Raw genomic sequence first — 21,131 nt, 5'->3', positions numbered from 1 at the left:
CAAAGCGGATCCAACACAGCAGCGAGAGTCCCGTTCACAGCGGAGCCAGCAGGAAACCATCCCAAGCGGAGGCAGATCAGCAGCGCAGAGATGTCCCCAGCCGATACACAGGCAAGCAGTACATGGCCACCGGATCGGACCGGACCGGACCCCCTCCACAAGGGAGAGTGGGACATAGAAGAAAAAGAAAAGAAACGGCAGATCAACTGGTCTAGAAAGGGAGTCTATTTAAAGGCTAGAGTATACAGATGAGTTTTAAGGTGAGACTTAAATGCTTCTACTGAGGTGGCATCTCGAACTGTTACCGGGAGGGCATTCCGGAGTACTGGAGCCCGAAATGAAAAAGCTCTATAGCCCGCAGACTTTTTTTGGGCTTTGGGAATCACTAATAAGCCGGAGTCCAATAAGAGGAAATAACATTCATTCATATAAAAATAATAATTTAAATTACATTAACAAAAAAGCAGTAAGTCGGACACGTTTCCAGTGAGGGTTGGACTCCGCCAAGGCTGCTCTTTGTCACAGATTATGTTCATAACTTTTATGGACAGAATTTCTAGGCGCAGTCAAGGCATTGAGGGGTTCCGGTTTGGTGGCCGCAGGATTAGGTCTCTGCTTTTTGCAGACGATGTGGTCCTGATGGCTTCATCTGACCGGGATCTTCAGCTCTCACTGGATCGGTTCGCAGCCGAGTGTGAAGCGACCGGAATGAGAATCAGCACCTCCAAGTCCGAGTCCATGGTTCTCTCCCGGAAAAGGGTGGAGTGCCATCTCCGGGTTGGGGAGGAGACCCTGCCCCAAGTGGAGGAGTTCAAGTACCTAGGAGTCTTGTTCACGACTGGGGGAAGAGTGGATGGTGAGATCGACAGGCGGATCGGTGCGGCGTCTTCAGTAATGCGGACGTTGTATCGATCCGTTGTGGTGAAGAAGGAGCTGAGCCGGAAGGCGAAGCTCTCAATTTACCGGTCGATCTACGTTCCCATCCTCACCTATGGTCATGAGCTTTGGGTCATGACCGAAAGGATAAGATCACGGGTACAAGCGGCCCAAATGAGTTTCCTCCGCTCTCCCTTAGAGATAGGGTGAGAAGCTCTGCCATCCGGGAGGAACTCAAAGTAAAGCCGCTGCTCCTCCACATGGAGAGGAGCCAGATGAGGTGGTTCGGGCATCTGGTCAGGATGCCACCCGAACGCCTCCAGAGGGAGGTGTTTAGGGCACGTCCAGTCGGCAGGAGGCCAAGGGGAAGACCCAGGACACGTTGGGAAGACTATGTCTCCCGGCTGGCCTGGGAACGCCTCGGGATCCCTCGGGAAGAGCTAGACGAAGTGGCTGGGGAGAGGGAAGTCTGGGCTTCCCTGCTTGGGCTGCTGCCCCCGCGACCCGACCTCGGATAAGCGGAAGAAGATGGATGGATGGATGGACATTAACAAAAACGTTTAATCGCATAAAAGCGCAGTGGGAGAGTGGCCGTGCGCAACCCGAGGGTCACTGGTTCAAATCCCACCTAGAACCAACCTCGTCACGTCCGTTGTGTCCTGAGCAAGACACTTCACCCTTGCTCCTGATGGGTGCTGGTTGGCGCCTTGCATGGTAGCTCCCTCCATCAGTGTGTGAATGGGTAAATGTGGAAGTAGTGTCAAAGCGCTTTGAGTACCTTGAAGGTAGAAAAGCGCTATACAAGTACAACTCATTTATAAAAAATAATAATAATGCACAAATCCACATACCTGTGTTGGAAACACGAAACACATACACAGGTCTCTACTTTCTGGCGGACTGATACCAGCGTCAATACCATGCGTGATTACGACTAAACATTTCAAACAGTCGACGCTCTTATCCTTACTTAACAAAATTGTGCATAAAAAATTACTTACAACAAAACATCACTTATACCTACAACATTAATAATTTAACTTTTAAAGTATTATGAAGGTTTAGAGGGTCTTCACGGTGGCAGAGGGGTTAGTCCGTCTGCCTCACAATACGAAGGTCCTGCAGTCCTGGCTTCAATCCCAGGTTCAATCTGTGTGGAATTAGCATGTTCTCCCCGTGAATGCGTGGGTTCCCTCCGGGTACTCCGGCTTCCTCCCACTTCCAAAGACATGCACCTGGGGATAGGTTGATTGGCAACACTAAATTGGCCCTAATGTGTGAATGTGAGTGTGAATGTTGTCTGTCTATTGGCGTTGGCTCTGCGATGAGGTGGCGACTTGTCCAGGGTGTACACCGCCTTCCGCCCGATTGCAGCTGAGATAGGCGCCACCGACCCCAAAAGGGAATAAGCGGTAGAAAATGGATGGATGAACGTTTAGAAAGAATATTTACACTAAGGAACACGGAGCAATGAAGAACTATTACCTCTTCATCAAAAGTCCGAAAGAAGAGGAAGTAAATATCCGGAAAAAAACAGCATAGTCACTTCCTGCACCGGACATCCGGTTCTTCAAAATATTTCAAAATAAAACATAACACCCTGTCTCGTTCATAATATAGCGCAACAACATCACACTATTACATAAATATCTGCTTGTCATCTTGACTTACGATTTCAAAGCAAGCTATCCATCAGCCTGTAAAAAATATAATAATCAAAAACAGTTGCCTTTGCAAATTGTGTAACAAAGTTGTATACCATATTTTTCGGAGCATAAGTCGCACCTGCCGAAAATGCACAATAAAGGAGGAAAAAAAACATATTGAGTCTTTGGAACACTCTCCCTGACCACCTGAGGGCACCACAGACTGTGGATGCTTAAAAAAGGAAAAAAAAGGCTGAAAAACCCTTATTTAAAAAAAACAAAAAACTTTTTTTAGATATACTAGTGCTATTTATAGTTTTTATTTTTATTTTTTTCATTATCTTTTTATTTATAATTTTAATACACTGTAGCACTTTGAGGTGCTTTTACAACCAAAATGTATTATTATTATTATTATTATATGATTTAAATTCTGTAGCAAAGCTATTTATGTATACATATATTCATATTCATTTATATTATATATATATCTGTTTAGAATAGAATAGAAAGTACTTTATTAATCCCTGGGGATATATTTATATTTATATTTGTATACTATATATATATATATATATATACATATATATATATATATATATATATATATTTTTTTTTTTTTAATATTTATATTATGTATATTTGTATTTGTATAACTTATATATTTACTGTTTATAAATGTACTGTTACTGTACATGTGGCCTAGTGAGGGCAGCCATAATTGGGATCCAGCCCTCAATTAACATGAGTTTGACACACCTGACCTCAAGCAAGCCAAAACCAATTCATTGTTGCATCGAAAAAGCCAGGAGGAGACAATGAAGTGTTGTTTCTCTGCAGGTTTACTCCGGCACTCCATGTACGCCACCGCTCTTAAAAGGACAAGCTCAAGCCGAGGCGTCATCACTGACGAGTCTTTACCACGGCTTCAGGCTGACAATGGAGACGCTGGCCTCTCAGGTCTTTGCAATGTCAGCAAAAGTGTCACCAGCCTGTGTGTCGGAAATGAGCTTTGTTGTTTTCTCTGCAGCCGGGTAACGGCGAGACACAGGCGGCTCAGGTGGAGCAGCAGCTTTACACAGCCGTGTTCTCCACCTCCTCCTGGATAGACGCCGTGGAGAACAATGTCTTTGCTGGCTCGCTGATGCTGGCCGACAACGCAGAGTTGCAGCTGAAGAAGCAGGAGGTGCGCTCAAAGCAACATGTGACATCACTCTTGATCTTTACAAATACAAACCCTGTTTCCATATGAGTTGGGAAATTGTGTTAGATGTAAATATAAATGGAGTATAATGATTTTCAAATAATTTTCAACCCATATTCAGTTGAATATGCTACAAAGACAACATATTTGATGTTCAAACTGATAAACTTTTTTTTTTTGCAAATAATCATTAACTTTAGAATTTGATGCCAGCAACAGGTGACAAAGAAGTTGGGAAAGGTGGCAATACATACTGATAAAGTTGAGGAATGCTCATCAAACACTTATTTGGAACATTCCACAGGTGTGCAGGCTAATTGGGAACAGGTGGGTGCCATGATTGGGTATAAAAACAGCTTCCCAAAAAATGCTCAGTCTTTCACAAGAAAGGATGGGGCGAGGTACACCCCTTTCTCCACAACTGCGTGAGCAAATAGTCAAACAGTTTAAGAACAACGTTTCTCAAAGTGGAATTGCAAGAAATTGAGGGATTTCAACATCTACGCTCCATAATATCATCAAAAGGTTCAGAGAATCTGGAGAAATCACTCCACGTAAGCGGAATGGCCGGAAACCAACATTGAATGACCGTGACATTCGATCCCTCAGACGGCACTGTATCAAAAACCGACATCAATCTCTGAAGGATATCACCACACGGGCTCAGGAATACTTCAGAAAACCACTGTCACTAAATACAGTTCGTCGCTAGATCTGTAAGTGCAAGTTAAAGCTCTACTATGCAAAGCGCAAGCCATTTATCAACAACATCCAGAAACGCCGCCAGCTTTTCTGGGCCCGAGATCATCTAAGATGGACTGATGCAAAGTGGAAAAGTGTCCACATTTCAAATTGTTTTTGGAGATATTTGACATTGTATCATCCGGACCAAAGGGGAAGCGAACCATCCAGACTGTTATGGACGCAAAGTTTAAAAGCCAGAATCTGTGATGGTATGGAGGGGCATTAGTGCCCAAGGCATGGGGAATTTACGCATCTGTGAAGGCACCATTACTAGATGTGTGTGACAATCATTGGTACTTTAACTTTTAACTTTAACTTTAATGCTGAAAGGTACATACAGCTTTTGGAACAACATATGCTCCTGTCTTTTTCATGGACACCCCTGCTTATTTCAGCAAGACAATGCCAAGCCACATTCAGCATGTGTTACAACAGCGTGGCTTCGTAAAAAAAGAGTGCGGGTACTTTCCTGGCCCGCCTGCAGTCCAGACCTGTCTCACATCGAAAATGTGTGGCACATTGTGAAGTGTAAAATACGACAGCGGAGACCCCGGACTGTTGAACGACTGAAGCTCTACATAAAACAAGAATGGGAAAGAATTCCACTTTCAAAGCTTCAACAATTAGTTTCCTTAGTTCCCAAATGTTTATTGAGTGTTGTTAAAAGAAAAGGTGATGTAACACAGTGGTGAACATGCCCTTTCCCAACTACTTCGGCACATGTTGCAGCCATGAAATTCTAAGTTAATTATCATTTGCAAAAAAAAAAATAAAGTTTATGAGTTTGAAAATCAAATATCCTGTCTTTGTAGTGCATTCAAATGAAAATGGTTTGAAAAGGATTTGCAAATCATTGTATTCCTTTTATACTTACATCCAACACAATTTCCCAACTCAAATGGAAACGGGGTTTGTATGACACAATACGTGAGCTCTCTGGTGCTTCTGTGCAGACGTTGGAGGACGACCTCCGACGTGTGAAAGAGGAGGTTTCACTTAGCCAGGCCTCGCTCGCCTGCTCGACCTGGATGAGGCCGGAGGAGCGGAACTTGCTGGAGAATAATCTGAACTGTCTGAAGGAGAGGTTGGGAACTCTGGGCGGTGCCGTGGGTCAAAACTGTGACCACATGAGAACCAGGACTCAGGAACTCACAGCCTACCAGGTCGGCATTGATCTGTGCATGCATCACGTATATTCTGTCATCCGGCGCTGTTCAAAGGAAGCATTAGCGGCCCACAACTCTTTTTTTTTTTTTTTTTAACGGCCCGTGGTACATTCTAAAATATTTTCTTTTTTGTTGAAACGCAGACCGAACTGCATCTTCTCCAGAGCGCTTTCATGGAGACCAAGTGTCAGGTCTTGCAGCTCCTAGCAGGAGCCATGGATAGGCCGGCCTCAGAACAACTGCAGGTAAACATCACATCTGAAGGTGTGCGGACATCAGTCACCTCCCGTCTTTCTCTCAGGTCATCTCCAGCACCGAGGAGAGCCTGAAAGAATTTGAGCAGAAGATCACAGAGCTGAAAACCCAAGGAGCGGCGCTGCAAGTTGATCAGATGTCGACAGACAAAATACTGAAACTTCAGGTTAGAAACATTCCAAATAAAATCATCTCGGATGTTTGCCACCACCCCGATTAAAAACTCGCCCCCCAGGACACCTACGAGGAGCTGGTGATGACCGTGGTCTCCCGCCGCAGTGGCCTGAACCAGAACATGGCTCTCAGGCAGCAGTACGAGCGCGCCCTTCAGGACCTGACCGACCTGGTGGACACGGCACGGGGCAAGATGGATGCCCATCAGAGGATCATCGCCAGTTCAGCGGAGGAGGTCCAGAACAACCTGGACAAACATAAGGTCCTCTTGTGCTTCTTCAATAGTGTGTTAAGTAGGGATGGGTACCGAGCTCAGATCCAATTCAAATAAAATCCAACGGGGCCAAATTTCGATACCTGGGTTGTGCATGACATCACTCGGAGAGCACTCCAGCAGCACTGAGAGTGGACTCGGCCAAACTACGGGTTCGCTCAAAAAAATATATGAGCCATCATTCCAGTTGGGGATGTTTAATGGACCAACTCCAGGTCACCAGTGCAACGTGTAAAAAAAATGTATATCAGTGGTCCCTATACTAAGGGGTGTGGGCCGGATTCAGCCCGCCAACTTCCAAAATCCGTCCCACAGGAAGTCCCAAGTTAAAAAAAATATATTAGTTTTTTTATTATTATTTTTTATAATATTTCTTTTGTAATCGATTTTCTACCGCTTGTTACTCTCGGTGTCTCCTAGCCGCTTAGGCAAATCATATTGTCTAAAAATGCATTTTCCCATCGATAACGTGACATTTTCGCGGTCGGAATATATATATTTATATTTATTTATATATATATATATATATATATATATATATGTATGTATGTATGTATGTATGTATATATATATATATATATATATATATATCATCAAAAGGTTCAGAGAATCTCTCTCTATATATATACATATAAATATACATATATATATATATACATCTATATACATATGTATGTGTGTATTTATATATATGTATATTTATATATACAGGTGTATATATATATATTTATGTATATTTATGTGTGCATAAATATAAATATATATATATTTATGTGTATATATATATATATATATATATATGTATGTATATACACATATATACATACATACATATATACATGTGTGTGTATATATTTATATATATACATATACATACATATATATATATATGTATGTATATACACATATATACATACATATATACATGTGTGTGTATATATTTATATGTATATATATATATATATATATATATATGTATATATATATATATATATATATATATATATATGTATGTATATACACATGTATACATACATACATATATACATGTGTGTGTATATATTTATATGTATATATATATATATATATATATATATATATATATATATATATATATATATATATATATATATATACATATATATATCTCCATCCATCCATCCATCCATTTTCTACCGCTTGTTCCATTTCAGGGTCGCGGGGGGCGCTGGCGCCTATCTCAGCTACAATCGGGCGGAAGATATATATATAAAATAAAATATACATATACACGTATGTAAATATATATATAAATACACGTTAGGTCAGGAAAAAACAGAGGCTATATCATCTCTACAAGGCTGTTTCGCAAGTTTCCCTGCAGGTCACATGATTTTGTTTTGATTGACCAGACCTGATCTAACTGTCCCCTCGTCAAGGGATTTCATCCCATGGCGAGGGGATATTTGGGAAACCTGCGAAACAGGCTTGTAGGGATGATATAGCCTCCGTGTTTTTTCCTGACCTAATTTTTATAACCCAATGCGGCCCCCCAGTCTAAAAGTTTGGGGATCCCTGATATACACAGTGCAAAAATTGGTGAAAATGAAAAGTAAATACAAAATAAAAACATTATTTTCAAAATGCTGCAATGAAAAAAATTATATGCCGCTCAACAATCCCCGGTCACTCTTTGTACTTTTCTCCAAATCTCGAACGGAATATTAGAAAATAGCAGAACTCACGGCAGGAAGAGAGAGCGTCCACAAGAATGATTATCATTTCAAAGAATGGTGGCTCACACGCAACTAAGATAGAACTGAATGGAAACCGAAAACAGGTGAGGGGAAAAGCTCTGGGCAAGATGTGTGAAGTGGTCACAAAAAACACCAACTCAACAGGAAGTGCCACCAAAAGAAAAGCACAAGACAGGAACCAACACGAAACACAGCAGAATAATAAAAAAATCAGATTTTATCATCAAAAACCGTAAAAGTATTGAAAATTGGTACTTTTGTATTAAGTACCAGTATCGATTCTCAGATACCGGAAACGTGAACGATACCCATCCCTAGTGTTGAGTGAGTAGTCCTGCTTATGTGTGCCTTGCCGTCTGGTAGGAGTTCTTTCAGGGTCTGGAGTCCCACATGATTTTAACCGAGACCTACTACAGGAAAATTAGCAGCTTGATGCTTCTGAAAGAGAGACAGGTCCTGGAGGAGACGCTGGACCAGGCTCAGGGTGTCCTTAAGCGGGCTCACACGAGAGGTGTGGAACTGGAGGGCATCCTGGAGGTGAGACAAGACCCCACCCATTGAAACCTGACTCGCGCTTCTTGTCAAATGTCTGCTTTTTTTTTTATGCCGTCCGTCAGGCTTGGCTCCGCTTGGTCCAAGATTATCAGAGCCTGCATGGGCAGCTGGAGGCTGTTGAGGAACACATCCCGACAGTTGGATTGGTGGAGGAGACCGAGGACAAACTGACGCATCGCATCTCACTCTATCAGGTAAAATACAAACCCCGGTTCCATATGAGTTGGGAAATTGTCTTAGATGTAAATTTAAACGAAATACAACGATTTGCAAATCCTTCAAAACCCATATTCAGTTGAATGCACTACGAAGACAAGATATTTTTTTGCAAATAATAATTAACTTAGAATTTCATGGCTGCAACACGTGCCAAAGTAGTTGGGAAAGGGCATGTTCACCACTGTGTTACATCACCTTTTATTTTAACAACACTCAATAAACGTTTGGGAACTGAGGAAACTAATTGTTGAAGCTTTGAAAGTGGAATTCTTTCCCATTCTTGTTTTATGTAGAGCTCAGTCGTTCAACAGTCCGGGGTCTCCGCTGTTGTATTTTACGCTTCATAATGCACCACACATTTTCGATGTGAGACAGGTCTGGAGTGCAGGCGGGCCAGGAAAGTACCCGCACTCTTTTTTACGAAGCCACGCTGTTGTAACACGTGCTGAATGTGGCTTGGCATTGTCTTGCTGAAATAAGCAGGGGCGTCCATGAAAAAGACGGCGCTTAGATGGCAGCATATGTTGTTCCAAAACCTGTATGTACCTTTCAGCATTAATGGTGCCGTCACAGATGTGTAAGTTACCCATGCCTTGGGCACTAATGCACCCCCATACCATCACAGATGCTGGCTTTTCAACTTTGCGTCGATTACAGTCTGGATGGTTTGCTTCCCGTTTGGTCCGGATGACACGATGTCGAATATTTCCAAAAACAATTTTAAATGTGGGCTCGTCAGACCACAGAACACTTTTCCACTTTGCATCAGTCCATCTTAGATGATCTCGGGCCCAGAGAAGCCGGCGGTGTTTCTGGATGTTGTTGATAAATGGCTTTCGCTTTTCATAGTAGAGCTTTAACTTGCACCCGAACTGTATTTAGTGACAGTGGTTTTCTGAAGTGTTCCTGAGCCCATGTGATGATATCCTTTAGAGATTGATGTCGGTTTTTGATACAGTGTCATTTGAGGGATCGAAGGTCACGGTCACTCAATGTTGGTTTCCGGCCATGCCGCTTACGTGGAGTGATTTCTCCAGATTCTCTGAACCTTTTGATGATATTATGGAGCGTAGATGTTGAAATCCCTAAATTTTTTGCAATTGCACTTTGAGAAACATGGTTCTTAAACTGGTTGACTATTTGCTCACGCAGTTGTGGACAAAGGGGTGTACCTCGCCCCATCCTTTCTTGTGAAAGACTGAGCATTTTTGGGTAAGCTGGTTTATATACCTAACCATGGCACCCACCTGTTCCTAATTAGCCTGCACACCTGTGGGATGTTCCAAAGAAGTGTTTGATGAGCATTCCTCAACTTTATCAGTATTTATTGCCACCTTTCCCAACTTCTTTGTCACGTGTTGCTGGCATCAAATTCTAAAGTTAATGATTATTTGCAAAAAAAAATGTTTATCAGTTTGAACATCAAATATGTTGTCTTTGTAGCATATTCAACTGAATATGGGTTGAAAAGGATTTGCAAATCATTGTATTCTGTTTATATTTACATCTAACACAATTTCCCAGCTCATATGGAAACAGGGTTTGTAATGATGGTAAATCACGGCTGCGTGTCTGGCTGAAGCTCCTCCTCCACTGCCTCCAAAGGGTCTGAAGGGGAGGCTGACAGAGCACCAACACAAGCTGCACCAGGTCCTGGGCCAAGGAAAACACCTCCTGCAGTCGGTCTGCTGTCCCGCTCTGGAGAGTCAACTGGCGGTCCTGGGAGAACGCTGGCTGGACAACACCAACAAGGTCAACAAGGAGCTGCAGCGCCTGGAGGCCATCCTCAAACATTGGACCAGGTCAGGACCACCACTAAACTCTCGACCAGGGTTGTTCCAATACTTTGTTACTTAGAATTCTTATTATTAAACAGGAACTTTAGATCACCGTGCCTACTCCAGACTTCCAGCTTTTCGTCTTTCTTTTTTGCTGAGCTATTCTTCCATCTTCCATCCAATTTGCAATTTTCCATAATCAAGAATTCGATTAGAATATAATAATTAAAAAAAAGCTTTATTAACATATTCAATCAATCAATCAATGTTTACTTACATAGCCCTAAATCACTGGTGTCTCAAAGGGCTGCACAAACCACAACACAAACCACTACGACATCCTCGGTAGGCCCACATTAGGCCAAGGAAAACTCACACCCAGTGGGACGTCGGTGACAATGATGACTATGAGAACCTTGGGGAGGACGAAAGCAATGGATGTCGAGCGGGTCTAACATGATATTGTGAAAGTTCAATCCATAATGGATCCAACACAGCCGCGAGAGTCCAGTCCAAAGCGGATCCAACACAGCAGCGAGAGTCCCGTTCACAGCGGAGCCAGCAGGAAACCATCCCAAGCGGAAGCGGATCAGCAGCGCAGGGATGTCCCAAGCCGATACACAGGCAAGCGCTCCATCCTGGGTCCCGACTCTGGACGAGCGGTCCATCCTGGGTCCCGACTCTGGACAGCCAGTCACACTTGTCCATCACACAAGCGGAGCTTAGCAGACGAAAACGTCGACCCTGAAGGGAACGTCTGCCCTGTGCTCCTTGAGTACAGTCTGCACCGGAGCAGAACATCAGGACAGGTGTAGCAACTACATTATTACATCTAAACTCCTTGTGCAGATGGTCATTATTTCAATGTTTACTTAAGTTTAAAGCAAACGTGCTAATACTAATCGCCACGTTTGGCGAGGTGTGTTTTAAAGCAACACTTGAAGCTCGGCACTTCCTTGTTAAAAAAAGTCACCTTTACCGTTAGTTTTGAAGTCCAAATACCACCATATTGTACTTCACCGCCCTCTTTATTAACCAGTAGAATTGTCGTTTTTATTGTTAGTTTTGAAGTCCAAATACCTTTGATTGATTGATTGAAACTTTTATTAGTAGATTGCACAGTACAGTACATATTCCGTACAATTGACCACTAAATGGTAACACCCCAATAAGTTTTTCAACTTGTTTAAATCGGGGTCCACTTAAATCAATTCATGGTTAATGGTCAAATATGGTAATAACTTTTATATTGGACTTCACCACACTCTTTAGTTACAGTACAATTGTCATTTTTATTGTTAGTTTTGAAGTCATAATACCTTCATAGTGTTCTTCACCCTCTTTATTAACCAGTAGAATTGTCGTTTTTATTGTTAGTTTTGAAGTCATAATACCTTCATATTGTACGTCACCACCCTCTTTATTAACTAGTAGAATTGTCGTTTTTATTGTTAGTTTTGAAGTCATAATACCTTCATATTGTACGTCACCACCCTCTTTATTAACTAGTAGAATTGTCGTTTTTATTGTTAGTTTTGAAGTCCAAATACCTTCATATTGTACGTCACCACCCTCTTTATTAACTAGTAGAATTGTTGTAGTTATTGTTAGTTTTGAAGTCATAATACCTTCATATTGGACTTCACGCACCCTCTTTATTAACCAGTGGAATTGTTGTTTTTATTGTTATTTTGAAGTCCAAATAACTCCGTATTGGACTACACGCATCCTCTTTATTATCCAGTAAAATTGTAGTTTTCATTGTTAGTTTTGAAGTCTAACTACCTCCTCATTGTACGTCACCACCCTCTTTATTAACTAGTAGAATTGTCGTTTTTATTGTTAGTTTTGAAGTCATAATACCTTCATATTGGACTTCACCACCCTCTTTATTAACTAGTAGAATTGTCATTTTTATTGTTAGTTTTGAAGTCCAAATACCTTCATATTGGACTTCACCACCCTCTTTATTAACCAGTAGAATTGTCGTTTTTATTGTTAGTTTTGAAGTCATAATACCTTCATATTGTACGTCACCAACCTCTTTATTAACTAGTAGAATTGTAGTTTTTATTGTTAGTTTTGAAGTCATAATACCTTCATATTGGACTTCACGCACCCTCTTTATTATCCAGTAGAATTGTCGTTTTTATTGTTATTTCATAGTCCAAATACCTCCGTATTGGACTTCACCACCCTCTTTATTAACCAGTAAAATTGTCGTTTTTTATTGTTAGTTTTGAAGTCATAATACCTTCATATTGTACTTCACCACCCTCTTTATTAACTAGTAGAATTGTTGTTTTTATTGGTATTGTGAAGTCCAAATACCTCCATATTGTACTTCACCACCCTCTTTATTAACCAGTAAAGTTGTCATTTTCATTTTTAGTTTTGAAGTCCAAATAACTCCATCTTGGACTTCACGCACCCTCTTTATTAACTAGTAGAATTGTCGTTTTTATTGTTATGTTTGAAGTCCAAATACCTTCATATTGTACTTCACCACCCTCTTTATTAACTAGTAGAATTGTTGTTTTTATTGTTAGTTTTGAAGTCCAAATACCTTCATATTGGACTTCACCACCCTCTTTATTAACCAGTAGAATTGTCATTTTTATTGTTAGTTTTGAAGTCCAAATACCTTCATATTGGACTTCACCACCCTCTTTATTAACCAGTAGAATTGTCGTTTTTATTGTTATGTTTGAAGTCCAAATACCTTCACATTGTACTTCACCACACTCTTTATTAACCAGTACGATTGTCGTTTTTGGCCCTTCTTCCTCTCCAAAATGTTACTGCTTGCATGCACTGTGTGTGTGTGTTTTGACACACTCAACATCTTGCTCTGTCGTCACCGCCGCAGATGCAAGAACGAAAGCGGTACTTTTCAAAGGCTGAATAGTACCCATTTCAATCAATTAGTATCGGGGTACTTTATTAGTATATCGTACAACCATGACCCCTTTACACCAAATAGTCCATGATTTTACTTCTTCTTCAGCTACCAGAGGCAGTTTGCGGAGCTCAGCCAATGGCTGCAATCTGCTCTGGAGCGTCTGGAGTTCTGGAACACACAGGCGGTCCTGGTCCCACAGGAGTTGGAAACAGTCCGAGACCACCTTTCTGCTTTTCTGGTGAGGACACAAATGACCACTTTAGACGTGTGTTAGCCTTGATGCTGGAATTTAGACATGTTCAAAGTGTAGATTTCATGCTAATGAGCTGACAGAAAGTACTATTATGTACTTGATCCTTTGTTGACATACTAACTGTGCACTTTTCTGACGTAATAGATGTCATATTTCACAAATAAAAATCTAACATTAAGTAGAAAGACTGGAGGACACATACGTTAGCAACAATAGCTTAGCGACGTAATCTACAGTACAGGCCAAAAGTTTGGAAACACTTTCTCGTTTCAATGCATTTTCTTTATTTTTATGACTACAACATAACGTCTTTTAGATTGTCACTGAAGGCATCAAAACTATGACACCTGCGACGTGAAAAAACATGTCAGACTACTACCTCTTGAAGCTCATGGAGAGAATGCCAAGAGTGTGCAAAGCCTTAGTCAGAGCAAAGAGTGGCTATTTTGAAGAAACTAGAGTATAAAACATGTTTTCTTTATTTTCACGACTATTTACTTTGTAGATTGTCAATCATGGCATCAAAACTATGACAACGGGCAAACGGTGCAATGGACATCGATTGGATCTAACATAATAGTGTGAGAGTCCAGTCCATAGTGGATCTAACATAATAGTGTGAGAGACCAGTCCATAGTGGATCTAACATAATAGTGTGAGAGACCAGTCCATAGTGGATCTGACATAATAGTGTGAGAGTCCAGTCCATAGTGGATCTAACATAATAGTGAGAGAGTCCAGTCCATAGTTGATCTAACTTAATAGTGTGAGAGTCCAGTCCATAGTGGATCTAACTTAATAGTGTGAGAGTCCAGTCCATAGTGGATCTAACATAATAGTGAGAGAGTCCAGTCCATAGTTGATCTAACTTAATAGTGAGAGAGTCCAGTCCATAGTTGATCTAATTTAATAGTGTGAGAGTCCAGTCCATAGTGGATCTAACATAATAGTGAGAGACCAGTCCATAGTGGATCTAACATAATAGTGTGAGAGTCCAGTCCATAGTGAATCTAACATAATAGTGTGAGAGACCAGTCCATAGTGGATCTAACATAATAGTGAGAGACCAGTCCATAGTGGATCTAACATAATAGTGAGAGAGTCCAGTCCATAGTGGATCTAACATAATAGTGTGAGAGTCCAGTCCATAGTGGATCTAACATAATAGTGTGAGAGTCCAGTCCATAGTGGATCTAACATAATAGTGTGAGAGTCCAATCCATAGTGGATCCAACATAATAGTGAGAGTCCAGTCCATAGTGGATCTAACATAATAGTGTGAGAGTCCAGTCCATAGTGGATCTAACATAATAGTGTGAGAGTCCAGTCCATAGTGGATCGAACATAATAGTGTGAGAGTCCAGTTCATAGTGTTCTAACATAATAGTGTGATAGACCATAGATCCATAGTGGATCTAACATAATAGTGTGAGAGACCAGTCCATAGTGGATCTAACATAATAGTTTGAGAGACCAGTCCATAGTGGATCTAACATAATAGTGAGAGTCCAGTCCATAGTGGATCTAACATAATAGTGTGATAGACCAGTCCATAGTGGATCTAACATAATAGTGTGAGAGACCAGTCCATAGTGGATCTAACATAATAGTGTGAGAGTCCAGTCCATAGTGGATCTAACATAATAGTGTGAGAGTCCAGTCCATAGTGGATCTAACATAATAGTGAGAGTCCAGTCCATTGTGGATATAACATAACAGTGTGAGAGTCTAGTACATAGTGGATTTAACATAATAGTGTGAGCGTCCAGTCCATAGTGGATCTAACATAATAGTGTGAGAGACCAGTCCATAGTGGATCTAACATAATAGTGTGAGAGTCCAGTCCATAGTGGATCTAACATAATAGTGTGAGAGTCCAGTCCATAGTGGATCGAACATAATAGTGTGAGAGTCCAGTTCATAGTGGATCTAACATAATAGTGTGATAGACCATAGATCCATAGTGGATCTAACATAATAGTGTGAGAGACCAGTCCATAGTGGATCTAACATAATAGTTTGAGAGACCAGTCCATAGTGGATCTAACATAATAGTGAGAGTCCAGTCCATAGTGGATCTAACATAATAGTGTGATAGACCAGTCCATAGTGGATCTAACATAATAGTGTGAGAGACCAGTCCATAGTGGATCTAACATAATAGTGTGAGAGTCCAGTCCATAGTGGATCTAACATAATAGTGTGAGAGTCCAGTCCATAGTGGATCTAACATAATAGTGAGAGTCCAGTCCATTGTGGATATAACATAACAGTGTGAGAGTCTAGTACATAGTGGATTTAACATAATAGTGTGAGCGTCCAGTCCATAGTGGATCTAACATAATAGTGTGAGAGTCCAGTCCATAGTGGATCTAACATAATAGTGTGAGAGACCAGTCCATAGTGGATCTAACATAATAGTGTGAGAGTCCAGTCCATAGTGGATCTAACATAATAGTGTGAGAGTCCAGTCCATAGTGGATCTAACATAATAGTGTGAGAGTCCAATCCATAGTGGATCTAACATAATAGTGAGAGTCCAGTCCATAGTGGATCTAACATAATAGTGAGAGTCCAGTCCATAATGGATCTAACATAATAGTAAGAGTCCAGTCCATAGTGGATCTAACACAAAAAGTGAGAGTCCTGTCCATAGTGGATCTAACATAATAGTGAGAGTCTAGTCTACAGTGGATCTAACATAATAGTGAGAGTCCAGTCCATAGTGGATCCAACATAATAGTGAGAGTCCAGTCCATAGTGGATCTAACATAATAGTGAGAGTCCAGTCCATAGTGGGGCCAGCAGGAGATTATCTTGAGTGGAGACAGGTCAGCAGCGCAGAGACGTCCCCAACTGATGCACAGATGAGTGGTCCACCCCGGGTCCCGACTTTGGACTTTGGATTGAGGTGTATACCTACAAAAGTAGCTTAAAAAAAGACAGAATACCAACATTACCATGGTAACAGGTGTCATTCGTCAGGTAACAATATTTGACGCTGAGGTGTAAACATGCAAAATTCGCAAAAACAAATAAAAAGCCAGCGTGCTAATATTAGAATGCTAACACTTGTGGACACTGTAAGCACACATTACTGTTAGGACATCGCTAAAAAAAATCCTGTTTAAATCTTTTCCGTGGCAGGAGTTTTCCAAGGAAGCTGAGAGCAAAACCAGCCTGAAGAGCTCGGTGGTTTCCGAGGGCAACCAGCTGCTGAGGCTGAAGAAGGTCGACACGGTGGCTCTGCGGTCCGACATGGCTCGCATGGACAATCAGTGGAGTGAGCTCTTCACGCGCATCCCGGTGGTGCAAGAGAAGCTGCACCAGGTAGGACACCACCTGGTGCGGTTTCTCCTCTTAAAAACCGTGTCCGACGACTCCGGCGTGTTCCTCAGATCCAAATGGAAAAGCTGGCCTCACGTCACGCCATCTCCGAGCTCTTTAACTGGATGTCGCTGATGGAGAGCGTCATCGAGGAGGACGAAGAGAACCTAAAGAGTGCGGTGGGAGCGCACGTGATCCAGGACTACTTGCAGAAATACAAGGTGGGCCGTGGTCTTCTGCAACTTTCACTCGGCATGAGGGTAACTTCTCTCCTCTCAGGGCATCAGAGTGGATTTGACATGCAAGCAGCTGACGGTGGACTTTGTCAACCAGTCCGTGCTGCACCTCGGCGGCCACGACGTGGAGAGCAAGCGCAGCGATAAGACGGACTTCGCCGAGCGCCTCGGAGTCATGAATCGACGCTGGCAGATCCTGCAAGGCCGCATCAATGAGCGGGTGAGGACAGAAAAAATGTTATCAAAAATACTCGATAAAGTGGTTTACACTTACCCTATTTTTTGGACTATAAGGCGCACTTCAAATCCTTTCTTTTTTTTTTTTAAATCGACAATGAGCCTTATGTACGGAGCAGTTTTTGTTGCGCTTATCAGAATCAGAATCAGAAATACTTTGATAATCCCTGAGGGGATTTTTAACATTTTCAGCAAAATCCCATTCAAGAGCAGACAAACATTACTGTATTTTTCGGAGTAAAAGTTGTTCTGGAGTATAAGTCGCACCTGCCGAAAATCCATAATAAAGAAGGAAAAAAGCATATATAAGTCGCACTGGAGTATAAGTCGCGTTTTTGGGGGAAATTTATTTGATAAAACCCAACACCAAGAATAGACATTTGAAAGGCAATTTAAAATAAATAAAGAATAGTGAACAACAGGCTGAATAAGTGTACGTTATATGAGAAGGTGCCTGGTATGTTAACCTAACATATTATGGTAAGAGTCATTCAAATAACTATAACATATAGAACATGCTATACCTTTACCAAACAATCAGGCCATCAGGGAGCGTATAAATAAGAAGGGAAGACCAAGCCTGGTGTGCGCTCTTTCTTAATTCCTTCATGAGAGGCACCATCTTTCGTCTGATGAGACACTGTCTGTAATCATATCGATTCAATTCAACTTTGTATCATCTGATTATGAGTAAATAAAACTGTTGTAACAAACTCTCTATTTTTCCCGTTTAAGATTCGGACTTTTCTACCACATAAAATTGGCGTCACGAACAGGATTTTTCTACCACAAAGTTCTAAAGATTAGTGATGTATCACAGTGGTTCTCAACCTTTTTTCAGTGATGTACCCCCTGTGAACATTTTTTTAATTCAAGTACCCCCTAATGAGAGCAAAGCATTTTTGGTGGAAAAAAAAGAGATACAGAAGTAAAATACAGCACTATGTCATCAGTTTCTGATTTATTACATTGTATAACAGTGCAAAATATTGCTCATTTGTAGTGGTCTTTCCTGAACTGTTTGTAAAAAAAAGATATAAAAATAACTAAAAACTTGTTGAAAAATAAACAAGTGATTCAATTATAAATAAAGATTTCTACACATAGAAGTAATCATCAACTTAAAGTGCCCTCTTTGGGGATTGTAATAGAGATCCATCTGGATTCATCAACTTCATTCAAAACATTTCTTCACAAAAAAAGAAATCTTTAACATCAATATTTATGGAACATGTCCACAAAAAAATTGTTGCCAAACAATCTGTCACTCCTAATCGATAAATCCCATGAAATCTTATACTTCTAGTCCAGGGGTTGGTAACCCGCAGCTCCGGAGCCACATGCGGCTCTTTGATCACTCTGATGTGGCTCACCTGGACACTTACAGACCCTCCGATATTTCCAGATTTCAGGGACTCTCCCAGAAATCTGCCGGGGATAATATTCCCCGACTTTTACCCGGACAACAGAATTGAGGACGTTTCGTGATGGCCATGCCTTAAGCGTCTTCTTGAAATTAGATAGATAGATAGATAGATAGATAGATAGATGGATAGTACTTTATTTATTCCGTCAGGAAAGTTCCTTCAGGAAAATTAAAATTTTCAGCACAATCCCATTCAAGATCAGACAAACATTACAGGGAGACAGAACAGGATCGCTGACGGGTCTGCCGGCTTCCAGCGCCCCTTACAAAAATGATGAAATGGGAGAAACAAAAGATGATTAAAATAAAATTTAAAAAATCAGTCTTAGCCTGGGGCATGGAGAGGGGGTGCAGACTGAGGCAAAGGGAAAAAAATAACTCATAGCCATAGTACACATCCCTCTTACGTGTGTGTAAGAGGGAAACATCAAACATCAAAGAACACAGAGGACATTAAAGACATTAAAGCAGCAGATGCAACCAGACACTTCTACATACAGCTATGAATAAAAAAGTAAAAGAAACATATCCACTGTGGTGGCCTCTGCGGTGTTCCACGCCATCGTCCGCTGGAGTGGAGGGAGCATGGCCAGAAACAGGAGCAGACCCAACAAAGCAACCAAGACAGCAGACTCCACTCTCGGCCAGTGTCCAGTCGGCATGGATGAGCGAGGATACGTCCAAGGTCACTGAGGTGTCCGACACCCAGCCAAGACACCGCAAAGCCTCTCCGTCCCAGCGCTCAGTGCTAGCTCCGCAGCCCTGTCCCCTCATCCGCATCTCCTCCAGTCCCTCCAAACAGACTCCGGTGTGGCAGACACCCAGCAGCTGGTCTCCATGGCCAAAAGGCTCCCGGGAGGCAGATCCAGAAGTCACCACAGAGGTCACGAAAGTGCCACCCCTTGTCACACAGTCCCAAAGGGTCCCGGACCAAAAGGCAAGAAAATATAATAACACATGAAAACAAGAGGGAAACACAAAAGGATGACACAAGAGCACAGAGCTCTTGCCAACAGCAGCCACTACAGCAGCGCCATCTTGGAAAAAAAAAAAAATTGTCGTGTCTGCTTTTACACCATGCTATCTATGTGCATGCCGGCCGGTCACATGTAGCGTGCCGCCGCTGCTATCGCGCGTAAGTGACTGCAAGGCATACTTGTTCAACAGCCATACAGGTCACACAGAGGATGGCCGCATAAACAAGTTTAACACTCTTACTAATATGCGCCACACCGTGAACCCACACCAAACAGGAATAAATGGGTTGTACTTGTATAGCGCTTTTCTACCTTCAAGGTACTCAAAGCGCTTTGACACTACTTCCACATTTACCCATTCACACACACATTCACACACTGATGGAGGGAGCTGCCATGCAAGGCGCCAACCAGCACCCATCAGGAGCAAGGGTGAAGTGTCTTGCTCAGGACACAACGGACGTGACAAGGTTGGTACTAGGTGGGATTTGAACCAGTGACCCTCGGGTTGCGCACGGTCACTCTCCCACTGCGCCACGCCGTCCCAGAATGACAAATACATTCCGGGAGAACATCCGCACTGTAACACAACAGAACAAATACCCAAAATCCCATGCATCCCTATCTCTTCCGGGCTACATTGTACACCCCCCCCAAACTTCGCCCACCTCAAAAGACGCACGGAGGAGATGAGAGGGTTGGTGGTCGCAGGGGGTGTATAATGTAGCCCGGAATAGTTAGGGATGCATGGGATTCTGGGTATTTGTTCTGTTGTGTTTATGTTGTTACGGTGCAGATGTTCTCCCGAAATGTGTTTGTCATTCCTGTTTGGTGTGGGTTCACAGTGTGGCGCATATTAGTAAGAGTGTTTAAGTTGTTTATATCACAACCCCTCAGTGTGACCTGTATGGCTGTTGAGCAAGTATGTGAGTCAGCAGAAGCCTCATACAACATGTGAATGGGCTGGTAAGCTGTTTGTTTCGGTTGTAGAGGGCACTAAACGCATTGTCATCATAGCCCGCCCGTATTATTGTTGTTTGGGTGAAAACCAGCAGACAGTCGAGAGAATGGTTGCTCTGAAACTCGGTAGTCTCCCGGAGAAATTGAGATGGTTGGCAAATGGGATGTTGTCAAGCGACTTTTAAA

General features: G+C 41.9%; 1 protein-coding gene across 3 annotated transcripts in view; it reads left to right on the top strand.

Moving 5' to 3' along the window:
- The window catches only part of syne1b (spectrin repeat containing, nuclear envelope 1b), a 346,051-nt gene that overhangs the window by 230,315 nt on the left and 94,605 nt on the right, over positions 1-21,131 (top strand). For all 3 annotated transcript variants that reach the window (XM_061894156.1, XM_061894155.1, XM_061894154.1), the window contains 13 exons: positions 3,363-3,482; positions 3,553-3,708; positions 5,424-5,633; positions 5,780-5,881; positions 5,938-6,057; positions 6,127-6,327; positions 8,439-8,612; positions 8,693-8,824; positions 10,455-10,651; positions 13,635-13,767; positions 16,930-17,112; positions 17,181-17,330; positions 17,389-17,565. In XM_061894156.1, coding sequence (XP_061750140.1) covers positions 3,363-3,482; positions 3,553-3,708; positions 5,424-5,633; positions 5,780-5,881; positions 5,938-6,057; positions 6,127-6,327; positions 8,439-8,612; positions 8,693-8,824; positions 10,455-10,651; positions 13,635-13,767; positions 16,930-17,112; positions 17,181-17,330; positions 17,389-17,565 — 2,055 coding nt within the window. The remainder of the gene's footprint in view (positions 1-3,362; positions 3,483-3,552; positions 3,709-5,423; positions 5,634-5,779; positions 5,882-5,937; positions 6,058-6,126; positions 6,328-8,438; positions 8,613-8,692; positions 8,825-10,454; positions 10,652-13,634; positions 13,768-16,929; positions 17,113-17,180; positions 17,331-17,388; positions 17,566-21,131) is intronic.

The sequence above is a fragment of the Nerophis ophidion genome, linkage group LG03 (assembly GCF_033978795.1).
Source record: "Nerophis ophidion isolate RoL-2023_Sa linkage group LG03, RoL_Noph_v1.0, whole genome shotgun sequence".
Taxonomy (NCBI): domain Eukaryota; kingdom Metazoa; phylum Chordata; class Actinopteri; order Syngnathiformes; family Syngnathidae; genus Nerophis; species Nerophis ophidion.
This window is presented reverse-complemented; position numbering and strand designations above follow the sequence as displayed.